Source organism: Lissotriton helveticus, chromosome 6, assembly GCF_964261635.1.
Source record: "Lissotriton helveticus chromosome 6, aLisHel1.1, whole genome shotgun sequence".
NCBI lineage: Eukaryota > Metazoa > Chordata > Amphibia > Caudata > Salamandridae > Lissotriton > Lissotriton helveticus.
Genome location: NC_136067.1, coordinates 1,213,964,324 through 1,213,978,033, shown reverse-complemented (window position 1 = coordinate 1,213,978,033; position 13,710 = coordinate 1,213,964,324). Strand labels below are relative to the sequence as shown.

Here is a 13,710-nt window from a genome sequence, read left to right as displayed (position 1 = left end):
AGCAACATTCGGACACAGAATCTTAAATCTACCGTTGCTACCCATTTTCTGGAGAATAGACACACTGTTGCACAACTCAAATTTCAGATACTGGAACAAGTTGAAATCACGTTGAACAATAGGAATACCTTACTAAAACGAGAGAACTTTTGGATCCGTTTTCTGTCCACGATGGTCCCCCATGGGCTCAATGACCGTATTGAATTTCTTTGCTATTTATAATGCATCATGCTTGTTCTATTAATACTGTTTCTTATTTTATATTTCTATGCCCTTGAATTTCCCACTTTGTAATTTCTTTTATTCCTCTCCGTTTTATTCCTCCCCGTTTTCTTCCCTTTATTTTCTATCTCTTTATGCTTTACTGTACATACTGATTAGTGTGTTCATTCACTTTCTCAACCTGCTCTCTGATTTTTTACCGTTTAAACATGGCGCTTGAATACATGTGCACCTTTTCACCTTCGGTGACTTAGTCCGTTTTTTATGTTGATACACCCGGCTTTGCCTTTATTTTGGTTTGTTTCCGTCCCCGCGGTTGATCCTTTCCTGTGGAACTCCGCGGGGTCCACACATAAGCACACAAACGTAAGTACCCTCCTTGGGACTCAATTACTGGTTGCACCGCTCTTTCATCGCATGAGTTAATCTTTAACCGTTTTTCACCGTTTACCGCTTTGACTTATATTTAGAACACACGGGTGAATCATCCTATACTTTTCTCACTCTTCGGGTACTTCTCGGGTTTTTGTTGCTGGTTACCAATATAAATACTGTGCACGACGCATGTTGATTTTGGTGGATTTTTTTTCTATTTAAGGCACTATTTTTGCATTCAGGACGACTATTACTTGTTCACGCAGTTTTGCATGTTTATTTTATGTTTTAGTGAATGATACGGTAGCATTTTGAATTTTTGTACCTTGGACGTGACATTACATTATAGCTTGGTTTTGTTGCTTTTTTTGTAGAGTAATCCCCTGACGAAGGGCTCCGCCCGAAATGCATCGGGATGTGTGTTAAAATATGTATCATCATTTGAACCTGATGTGGAATAACATCATCTTTACATGTCGACAAATTAAGACATTTTCTTGTTTAAATAAACTTTGAAAGTTGGATAACTATAATTGGATTACCATTTTTCTTGCCTGCTCACTTATTTAGCTGAGCACACACACCCCGAGCAATTTGCCGGTGGGTTCAACAGGGGATCAGGGTAGGGTGAGCCTTTTAGGGGGCCCACACCTCCCGTCCACCTGTTTTTTGGTCCTGAAGAAACCGGGCACTGTCCCTTTGGTAGAAACATGTCGACCAATGCACACCAACACATATAGAGATGAGTCGGTCGTAACTTGCCTACTACCATCTCACTATTATTTTTAACATTGTTCAGTTACTCTATAATAAAGTCATTTTTGAGTTAAACCAGGACAATTTTTAACATAATTTCTTTTTGCACCTACAGTCACAACCCGCTCCACTGTAGTTCAGGTGTCGTAGCACACCCTGGTGACGCTAGGCCACCAGGATGGACCCCGATGATGAAGCATGTCACCGCCAGGCTGGTGAGTGAGGGGTTTTAAAGAAAAGGAAATTTTTTCCTTTTATGCCATTAAATCTACCCTCCAGACTATTGACCCTATTATCTGCAGGGGATACTCCTCTATTTGTTTCAAAAATACTCGCCCAAGGGGAATAGGAGTAATCCTGGTCCATAACTGGATGTTTGTGGACAAACCCTTACTCTCTCCTTTGATTATCACATTTCCTGGCAGCGCACAGCTGCGAGAGTGTATTTTATACCCGTAAAATCCACTAAGTACACACCACCGATACCATGGCTGAGAATCCTGGCTTAACTTATTCTTCGGAAGAAATAGACTCAATCATGGGTGATCTCAGTGTTTTTGCTGACGCAAACATCAGCAATACCATCTCCCAAACATCTGATTGGGAGAAGCTTACGGAGATGAAGCGGAACCGAATTAGAACCATCCTACATGGCACGATCTTGAAGGAGTACTTCACAAACAGCATAGCCCCAAAGGGCTTACTAGTTACCAACGCCCCACGGATCTTCCTGGACGATGCTGAATTTAGAAAAGACTGGGCCCATATTGCGTGGCACTGCACGCACGATTGGATTATACTAATCCTAAAAACAGCCGTGCGTCTATCCGAAAAAATTCAGATCGAGATCCAATTAACAGAAAGCCAAATAAAAGCCACAATCACTGGCTACAAGAAAAAATTGGATGATCTGAACAAAGAAATAAACGAGTATCGGGAAAACCTCACACAACAGAAGGTACAAAAATTTCAAAAAGATCTGAAGAAATTCTCGTTTGTGAAGGTTTACCCCTATTCTGATCCAGAGTACAAAGCAACTGTAACCACAGAACAGGACTCTGATGCATCAAGCAACAACTCCAACAGCTCCAACAGCAGTGCGGGATCCAACAATGGAACGCCACGACAAAGACAGCAAGGGACATACAGAGGGCACTACCAGTGGCCACAGTACAATCACCCTATGCAACATCCTTTTCAGCATCCCCAAATGAACCCCTTCCAGCAACCACCACAATTCCCCATGTACGGATGGCAACCGCCCTTCCAACAATTCCCTTTTCCACAAAACCAATTCCGTCCTCCTTTTCAGAACAGAGGCAGGCGCGGAAGAGGACGTAACAAACGAGGGAACAATGTACACTGGGAGGAGGAAGACACAACGGGCAGCATCACCAGGAGCAAGTCGGCAGCGAACAACGCAGGCCCCAGCAATGTGACGAGTTAGTGACTAACTTATCCTCACGTACACTAACCACCACAGAAACTGAGGTCCTTAACAAGGGACTAGGATTTGTGCCTACGGCAGCTCTTGACAAGTTCAAGTTACATTGTGAACTAGCAGGCTTCTTCCACAAACTCAAACTCAAAGCTTTCTTTGAGAGAAACACCCCGGTTGAACCTAATGAAACCACCAACGAGACTGGTCTTAGACCGAGATCAACCTTCATACCACCCCCACACTGTATCCCGGTGGAAATCAGCACCTTTGAACAGGCTGTGTTCAATGACATTGAAGCTCTCACACAAAATGCTCAATTTAAGAACAACAGTAGGGCTGAGAACCAAGCACTATCAAATTTGACGAACGATAACAACATCGTTATCAAACCAGCTGACAAAGGCGGAGGCCTAGTGGTCATGAACGCAAATGACTATGATACAGAGTGTAAACGCCTACTAAGTGACATCAGCAATTATCAAATCCTACCAGTGGACCCGACTGAGGATCTACGCATTGAAATTACCAATATGGTAGAAACAGCAGAGACCGCTGGAGACATCTCGAAACAAGAAGCCGACTACCTGACCACGACGGAGGGCAAGATCCCATATTTCTATGTGGTGCCCAAGATGCACAAAGGCAAACTCCCACCACCAGGAAGGCCGATCGTATCAGGAATTGGATCGTTGCTAGAACCACTGTCCAGATACTGCGACTTCTTTTTGAAAACAATCGTACAAGGCACTAGTACATACCTAAGGGACACTAAAAGCCTATTGACCCTTTTAGAAAACATCAAAGTCGAAGAAGACTACATTTTGGTTAGCCTTGACATAGAAAGTCTCTATACTAACATTCCACAAGATGCAACAATTGAGGTACTGAGACAAACACTTGGCAACTGTGAGTGGAACTATCGCACTCCCAGGGAATTCATTGTCAACTGCGCAACCCTGGCCCTAAAAAGGAACTTTTTCGAATACCAGGGCACCCTGTACCTCCAAACAGGGGGGACTTCCATGGGCAGTGTTTTTGCCCCCAGCGTAGCGGGGCTCTACGTCTACGATTTCGAGAAGAAATTCGTCCTGTCAGTGAACAATCCCTTCGGTTCTCACATAAAATTCTGGCGGCGATACATAGACGATGTCTTCACCATATGGCAAGGGCCACGAGAGACACTAATGTCATTCATCACTTGGCTGAACACCTGTGATCCAAACTTACGATTCACACACAGTATAGACACTAACAAGATGGTCTTCCTGGACATAGTAATCCAAAAAGAAAATGAGAGCTTGATAACCAAAACACATTTCAAGCCAACTGCGAAAAATAACCTCCTGAGATTTGACAGTTTCCATCCTCGCCCACTCAGGGAAAACTTACCCTATGGACAGTACTTGCGACTAAGAAGGAACTGCAGCAAAATATCTGATTACAAGAAACAGGCGCAAGATCTCACTATCAAACTCGCCAATCGAGGCTACCCCCAGACAATCATCAACAAATGTCAGAAACGAGCCAGGAACCAACCGCGAGAAGCTTTACTCGAGGACACACCCAGAAATATGGAAAACATTCCACTCACATGTGTCACAACATATAATGCAGCATCAAATCAAGTGAGTAAAAGCATACGAAAACACTGGTCTATACTCTGCACTGGCAAATTCAATTGGGAAAAACCCTTGTTTTCGTACAAAAAGGCGCGCAGCCTGAAAGACAGCTTGGTCAACACCCGGCCAAGAACTACAGCCAACGACACGAACCCTACTATCACTGCAATATGGGGCCTCCCACCAGTTACCGGACATTCCAGATGCGGGGACTGTAGCGTCTGCCACCTTACTGCCAACACAAAAACCCTGGATCTCGAACCAGGAAAAACATGGGTACAGAGATCACACACAAACTGTAACAGTACAAATGTTATATACTTGATCAGATGCACCTGTGGGATTCCTTACATAGGAATGACAACCCGGAAAGTGAAACTGCGCATATCAGAACATCGAAGCACAGTGAGATGCAAGAAGAATAACACCAGATTAACGGACCATTTTCTGACGGCACACCATACCCCTAATGACATGCGATGGACTGTCATCGAACAAATCCAACCAGGTCCCAATGTGCAAGCACGACTGTTTGAGAAGGAACAGCGTTGGATCTACAGACTTTCTAGCCACAAGACGGGCCTTAACGATAATATTCCGTGGGCCACCGTCCTGAAATAACTGTTACGAGCTCCCAGTGCTCCAAAGTACGCATAATTCTTCCCACCTGTTAACCTACTACGACCCTGAGATAGGCTCCAAACCCCAAGACTCTGAGTCTGCCAAGCTGAGACACACTCTCTCTCCCTTGTAACATGGGCCATGACACTGCCCCTATTCCATAGCGGCACTACCTGCCAGCCCTTTCTTTTCCCTGATAGAACTGGGCGAAAACTTTATTTTAACATCCCTAGTGCAACATGCACCAACTTGAAAACTTTATTTTAACATCCCTAATGCTACATGCACCGATTTGGTAATTTTCTATGCCCTCAGACCTTCGCGCCATCTCCCTAACGGGCACTGCCTGTCAGCCAGTTCTATTTTTCACCCCTGCCCTTAGAGGGCAGCTGCTCCTTTGTTCCAACACCCCATGTGCGCCTTCACCTACGCTCACACGAGTGATTGTTTACCTCCTGAAGGGGTGTGCCAGGACCCAAGCACACAGCAGCGTCATCACGCGTGCTCACGTGACCACGCCCCCAGACGTGCGCTCGGCCGCGCCCACCCCGGAAGCGGCCGACGCCTACAATTACAACTTGCAGCGAACGGCTCTACTAGCCGAGCAGGGAACCATGGCAGTAGGTCTCTAGCTAATCGCTACGCCGGAAAACTGTAAGTAATCCATACCCCTCCTAGCGGACGCGCTGAACCATCCGAGACTCCCACTCGGAACGGCTTCTCCCTTGCGCCTCTCTTTCCGCTACCCGGGCCACACGCTCAAACCTTTTTCCTATATATTCCGCAATTGCAGAATGTGTTCATCTGTTGCGAAGAGCCTACGCCCTGCCCGATGAAGCACATCAGAGCTCTCAATTAAGTAAGCCTGAACTCACGCCACCATGCCCATGTGTACTTCTAAATGTTAAATGTATGTCAGTCTTGTATGTTCATTGTTACGGTCAATTTCACGAAACAGAACGATTAAATATGATTAAAGCGCACGCTACCATAGCACCATTTTCTTATAGCCACTATTTACTACGCGCACCAAGGTGTTTAGTCTGACCAAAGCACAGCCCCATCACCCCGATTGCTGTGTTAATTACCAGCGGATAAGCACGCCGCCTAGGTGACATATAACCATGACAAGCATAACGCATGCAGCGATGCACGCACATATTGATGATTCGATTATGCTCAGCATCTTTGGATGCCACTTTATCTCACCCGGAGGGTTAACATGATATCTATATGGCATGATATTTCACTAAATAGAGACACTCCACGACGTAACAGGAGAGTAAATATGTTCACAATTGAAACCTGCTTTTATCCCTTTTTCTCCACAGGTCTCTTTTTTCTCTTGCCTGCTCACTTATTTAGCTGAGCACACACACCCCGAGCAATTTGCCGGTGGGTTCAACATGGGATCAGGGTAGGGTGAGCCTTTTAGGGGGCCCACACCTCCCGTCCACCTGTTTTTTGGTCCTGAAGAAACCGGGCACTGTCCCTTTGGTAGAAACATGTCGACCAATGCACACCAACACATATAGAGATGAGTCGGTCGTAACTTGCCTACTACCATCTCACTATTATTTTTAACATTGTTCAGTTACTCTATAATAAAGTCATTTTTGAGTTAAACCAGGACAATTTTTAACATAATTTCTTTTTGCACCTACAGTCACAACCCGCTCCACTGTAGTTCAGGTGTCGTAGCACACCCTGGTGACGCTAGGCCACCAGGATGGACCCCGATGATGAAGCATGTCACCGCCAGGCTGGTGAGTGAGGGGTTTTAAAGAAAAGGACATTTTTTCCTTTTATGCCATTAAATCTACCCTCCAGACTATTGACCCTATTATCTGCAGGGGATACTCCTCTATTTGTTTCAAAAATGATGTTACTTTAGCCCTGACGAAATTCCCAAGGCACGAAAGGGAATGAAACGCGTTGGCTGTGCCTCTGTATTCTAAAAAGAAAGAAATCAATAAAGAAGGAACAGAAGATTCACAAACTCTATGAACTTTTCTTGCTAATTACAGTATTGAGTGCACCTCTCGATTCTTTTGTATATTCTTTGTATAACAGACATCCTTGGCAGCGGATGTGGAGAGTGGTTGCACCACAACAAACTCACGAAACAGAGGAAGTTGATGTGCTAAACCTTAGTCTGCTGTTGTGTGTCTTGGTTTTGACAATCAACATTTTGCATCACATATTATCAACCGTTGCATTTGCCCACATCTATCTTTTCCTTACAAAAATTGTGTGAGTGAAATTGTGAGAGGAAATGCATAGATGCTTCTTACATTTAGCGATACTTACTAAGTAGATAATGTAGATTTATCAGTGATGATGTAGTGATAGCTGTTAAGGTGTTGTGTTGCTATGCTTATTCTTTGTCAGATTAAGTATGATTTTCAAATCAAATACAAGTTTTTACTTTTCCTTCAGGCGCCATATGTACAACATGATTCTACATATAAAATAAATATCCATACATTTAACAAAACACTGACCCAGAGTGAAAAGATTTCAAAGATAGAAGTAAGTGTATTTGATTTCTTCCTCTTTGTTGAATTTCTCGTTTGACTTCTGTTGTGTTCTTGTTTCATGTGTGCTCTTTAAGACTCCTGGCCTGTGTGGAAATTTATGTGGGCAGTGAGAGTAAATCACGGCAGCTGTGAACTACACATGCAGGTGCAGATGTACCTGCTTCTCATAATGTGGATTGCTCAGTGTTCCTCCTTGCCATCTTTTCCTACAAATCTGAGTTTAAGGCAGGGCATGGTCCTTGCCCCAGCATGTCTACTGGGGAAATGAATTGGCCAGATATACATAATAAAAACACTGAAGCATCCTTGGAATTATTGCTGCAGCTTGTGTTGCTTGCTTCTATTGTGTTGCCAGGGCATTGCAACTGTCAGTCAGAGGAGCACAACGTAGCAGTAATAACTAGTGGGCAGTGGTCAAAGCACACATTTGGATGTTCAGTGATGGCCTGGCTGGATGAAAACAAGATGCCAGTTGAGGCAATGTGGCGCTCTAGGAAGTAAAACAGAAATCTAGTATAGATTGTCTTGAATGAAAGGTGGATTTTGGTGTGTTAATACAAGAACTCATTAATATCGTACAAAGATGAATCCGATCTAACATAAATTTGAAGTTCTTTTTCCTCAGTGACTCCACCTACAAAGATTTAAATAATTTTGCCCCAGGCTGGATATTAACATCTGTTTTTTCAGGGGTTATCCTCGACTATCAATGACCCCTATCCTATTCTTTTTTAGGTTCCAACAATGCAAGGCCCAAGTATTTTGCCTATGCCCCAGACATCATGAAGAAGTTATAGTCCACCTTCACAGTCAGAGTCATGCTTTATCTCCAGTCACTCCAGGAATCTGTATAGCTCGTTGGTGCTTTTGTCTAGGTTTGGAATATACAGATACTACATGCATACACATCTGTTCACACTCCTCACTCTGCTCTCATCTAGAGCCCTTTGATGTGTTGAAACCAGCCCAACTCTTCACTTCATTGTCCGTTTATTTGGCTTCTATTGGTGTGGTGTCTTCTCCATCTATTCAGCATAAGCTTGTGTTAATAATTTTCAGGAAGAGGGGCTTGGGACTGAGGGAGCATGGCTTTTGTGGAGCTCTTAAACTTTACCATTGAAGAAACTGGGTTTTGCTTCAAGGAATAGACACTCGTTTGGTCTGTATCATGCCCATGATGACCACTGCCATGGATTTGGATCTTTTAAATCTATTTCTTTGAGGCAACAGCGGCTCCTCTGCATCTAAAGATGTTTTCAGGAGAAGAGCAAAACAACCTGGCCTATAAAAGGGCACGAGTATTCTGTCTTGTTCTGCTTCTCTGGTTATACTGTTCGATGTGGTGCTCTTTTGGGCCAAGAGGCACCACAACAATTCGTCAATGCTACATAAGTAGAGTATTGGTGCAGGACACCCTCACGGAACTCTTTTCTTACCTCTCCTTCCTAATTTATAAAACTTTCTAGGTAGTCACCTGTCACAAACCTACATCTTTCTGACGTTGTCATTCATATGTAATGATATTACATGATCGGATGCTGCCCAGAGCTGATGCCGGCCAGGTTCATATTCCTGCCACCAACATGTTAGTGGTGTAGTTTTGTACAGTTGTCTTTTTGCCTTGTTTCATATAATTCTTTATTGGGCCTAATCTGGAGCCTGACTCTGTGTCACTAGCCATGGATGACTAGATCAAGATTTTTTAAGAGGCCTACTCATGATGGTCTGTAATTGAGGGTGGTATGATGCTGTGTGAGTTGGAAAGTAATCCCAAGACTTAAGGTCCATTGCACAAAGGTATATCAAATGCATATATATATATATATATATTTTTTTTTTACACGTGTGATATAACTTTTTAATTTCAACATATTTTTATGAATTTTTACACATATCCGTCAATGCTTTGTCATTACAGGGTGGCAGCCTAAACTGGCCGTGTTGTAGACAATACTGTTACACAGTATGTATGTTAGGCTGTTCCGCTATCCACTGTCCGGCTAAGAGAATAAAAATGAGTGAAAAGGGAAAGGATAGAGATTAAGAGAGAGAGAAGAAGAGATAGTATACTAGAAGTTTACTTCCTTCTCGTTAGTGTTCTCTTTTTGTTGTTGTACAGCAATAGATTGCTTTTAGTTTATTATTATTGATTTTACATTCAGTTATGTGTTCTGTGATGTTTGATGCTTGTTGATCTTTTTTGATCTAAAACAGGATTTAGCATTTCTTCCACTGAAGGGGAAAGTAAATTTGAAGACTGCTGACCACATCTTCTTTCTTCTTGAAGACTATGGCGTTGACCCTAATAATATTCCAGACCAGCCACTGGATGTCTTCTTTGGCCGATGGGTAAGGACTCCCTCTAGGATATCTTTCAGACATTGGTTTCAAAAGATGTATTTATCTGACACAATATTGCCATATATTACATAATAAATATGGATTTAAAAAAAATAAAAATTATTTGGTATAGTACTAAGTTTTTCCTTGATCTAGGTAAGGCCTAGAGGCTAGACATCCAGTTGAATGCTGGAGAAAATAGCAAGTGAATACGACATTTCAAGATGAATAAGCCGTTGTGGGTAGTAGATGAAACATAGAGAAATACGTCCAGTGGTATTTAATAAAACTGCTTCTACTTCTAATACCTTCTACTCCTGAGTAGCTTGATTACTACATGCTAAAATCAAATACCCCTGTAATAGTTATTGAAAGGGAAAATTAATGTGCTCCAACTTCAGATTAAGAGAGTCTGCTGGATCTTTGTGTCCTTCAAAAGCTGAATTGCTCATGTTATATTGGAGCAGATGACAGCATAGTAAAATAAAATATCGCTGCAATTGGTATTATAAGTGAAGTGGGTCATTTTCTCACTTTTAGCTGAGAAAGTTATCTAGAGAATCTTTATTTTTCTCCAAAGCACAGTGCTCTTAGTTAATTGATAGCTTGTGCTCACAGAAATTCATTGTGCTACATCATTTATTGTGTTTGGTTAGCCATGGCCTTTCTGAAGATGAGGATCTCTCTGACGTTAATATTTACAGGTTTTGAAATTATGGTTGCTATGTAACTCCATATAACGAGGATACATATTCTCCTGTCTTCATTTTTAATTTACATTAGTGCGTTGTTCTAGTCTTCTTCTGTTTGAGTTGAAACTATTGTACTTTTACATCTGTAAGCAGGGATTTGTTCAGGGAAAGCTCAAGGCTGACAATCAGTTGTCCTAGAGACATTACCCCGTATGCTACTGAAAACATTTTGTAAATACTTGGTATTTTGCTTGCGTCGACTTTTCCTCACAAATGATATTAAACAAAAATAAAGATTTCGTAATTTATTCTTTAGCAATGTCTTCTCACACCTTTGCCATGCACTAGTTTTGTCAGAGAAAAAAACAGACGTTTCTCTTTTGAATCCTCTGTCATACAGATTGCTAACGGACAGCGAGAGCTTATTAATTCTTACAGTGTTAAAAAGAGGCACTTTATTGGAAACACAAGCATGGATGCATGCCTTGCTTTCATTATGGCAAATCATGCAAAGGTGAAAGAGAATCATCTGGTGTATGATCCATTTGTCGGAACAGGTAGGTTTGTCCCCAGATTGTAGAACAGTAACAATTCAAGGATTGTTATTAAAATGGTTGTTTAGATTGCTCTTGGAGACAATGAACTTTTTAATAACATGCATTGTTATATTTTCTTGTAATTGTACAAAAAGAAAAGATGCATCATGCCTAATAATTATGCATTGCACCACGTTATTCAATGGTATATTAATTGTCCATTTTTTTTCTGAACGGATATTATACATTTTTATGTACACTTCTTTTGAAACCATTAGCTAAATTCCAATGTGTGTTTTTTGTGGGGCCCTATTTTGCGGAATGTCTGTGGGTGTCCTCTCCCATTCAAGAAACAAGAAACAATTCCCAACAGGTGTCAATAGAAGTCAGTTAAATACTGTATGCAATCAGCATTACAAAAAACAGGAAAGAACCAAGGAGTCTCAAGGACGTTTTTTAGAAGCTTATTATTCAGCAATTTTGCAGGGTCTTTCACATGGCTAAATACAGTTAAACAGCACTGTGTCGAGCAAATCATGTGACAACCAGGAGGGCACTTGGTGAATGGTGATATATACAATAAGTGAAAGTGCAAGTGCTAAAGTGAGCAGCGTGAACGACGCATAGTGACAGAGAATATGTACAGTGATGGCTCCACAATTTCAAGTTGCAATTACTTTGAAGCAAAATTCAATAGATTGTTTGGAGCACAAAACGTAAAATGCGCCAACAAATAATGCTGCAGTGTCGACGGCGTTTCGATCCCCGTGAGTGAGCTCCTGCATTGATCGCGAGCTTGCCACTCAAGGAGATTATTCACCGCCCTCTCCAGCCCTAAATTACTACAGGCACCCCCCCATGCTGATTACCCGAATCTATGATCAGTCTGCCCCTCCGTAGACCCAGCCCGGAGTACAGTTTTCACGCAACCGCTGTGTGCGTGTTCTGCACTGCCCTCATCGACAACCTTGTCCTGATGACGATCCCGACTCACGGGGATCGAAACTCCGTCGACACTGCAGCATTATTTGTTGGCGCATTTTACGTTTTGTGCTCCAAACAATCTATTGAATTTTGCTTCAAAGTAATTGCAACTTGAAATTGTGGAGCCATCACTGTACATATTCACTGTCACTATGCGTCGTTCACGCTGCTCACTTTAGCACTTGCACTTTCACTTATTGTATATATCACCATTCACCAAGTGCCCTCCTGGTTGTCACGTGATTTGCTCGACACAGTGCTGTTTAACTGTATTTAGCCATGTGAAAGACCCTGCAAAATTGCTGAATAATAAGCTTCTAAAAAACGTCCTTGAGACTCCTTGGTTCTTTCCTGTTTTTTGTAATGCTGATTGCATACAGTATTTAACTGACTTCTATTGACACCTGTTGGCAATTGTTTCTTGTTTCATTACTCACCCATCCCAACTCGGTTCATGGGTTTACTCCTGTTTTTCTTACATATACTCTCCCATTCAAAGCACACATTTTCATTGACTTGGATGGATCCATTCCCTTCAACCAGGTTTTTATGTGTAGGGGTGGAGGACTCTCCAGTCTTTTCATCTGACTGAAGGAGGTAATGTAGTCTACATTCTAATCCAGAGTGGTGCCCGTTTGCATGGGTCAAGTTTTCGAGGAAATCCTCTGGGTACCTAATCTTTATTTCTTCCACAGTTTTTTGTAAGTTCTAGACACACGGTACAGTGTTGATAATTGATACTTGAAGTAAATCTGCCTTTTCTGCGTGCTCATCCCTTAGTTGTTCTTTTTTGCCGGACCCTATATTTTTGCTAGCTTTAGGATTGTGATAACTGGACCTCACTGGAGCCTTCTGTTGGATTTTGCCTGACACCCTGTGAATCTCTAAGATACTTCCTGGGGGGGTTGGGTGGGAGGGTGTTGTAGAAGTGTACTTCTTTGGTGGACTGGGAAGTCAGAACATAAAATATTTGACCAGGTTGAACCAAGTTGATGTATCCATTATGATCAGCGCCAAATTCTGCCTAGGTCCCATTCCACTGCGACTTTTGATTAGCAGTGGTACTTTGTGCTTTTCATGTTATTCCTTCGATAGGGTTTAACAATTCATATATCTAGTTCCTCTTATTGGATTTTTTGTCATTTTTGTTTCATTTTGTTTATTACATTGTACTCTATTTTCTTAATGGTGTTTGAGATTTTTATTGTTTTGCATTTTGACTTTACTACTGTTTTGGTGCTGCATAAATACTTTACATATTTCCCAAAGTGAAGGTTGAGCCATAGCTACCGGGTTAATTTAGTGGGTTTGAAGGTTCACCCTGACAAGTGTTGCGCTTTTTCCTTGAGCTAGATAGTCACCCACTGCAATTGATAGCTCAATTTTTACCATACCGTTTTAATATTCCTTAAAGTGTTTTGGCTTAGAAATTATTGTATTCTGTAAGTCGTCATGCTGATGATATAAACATACTGTACTGGGTACAAATACCCGAGGCCGAGGACCCGGCACCCACCGGCGGCCCCTCCCCGATCGTCATTCCAGACGACACAGAGCCGTCGGGCGTCCACCTGCGCTGACGGA

At 42.2% G+C, this 13,710-nt stretch overlaps 1 protein-coding gene across 1 annotated transcript in view; it reads left to right on the top strand.

The window, feature by feature from the left end:
- The window catches only part of TRMT11 (tRNA methyltransferase 11), a 392,197-nt gene that overhangs the window by 130,471 nt on the left and 248,016 nt on the right, over window positions 1–13,710 (top strand). The window contains exons 5-7 of the mRNA XM_078648927.1: window positions 7,474–7,566; window positions 9,789–9,923; window positions 11,007–11,163. Coding sequence (XP_078505053.1) covers window positions 7,474–7,566; window positions 9,789–9,923; window positions 11,007–11,163 — 385 coding nt within the window. The remainder of the gene's footprint in view (window positions 1–7,473; window positions 7,567–9,788; window positions 9,924–11,006; window positions 11,164–13,710) is intronic.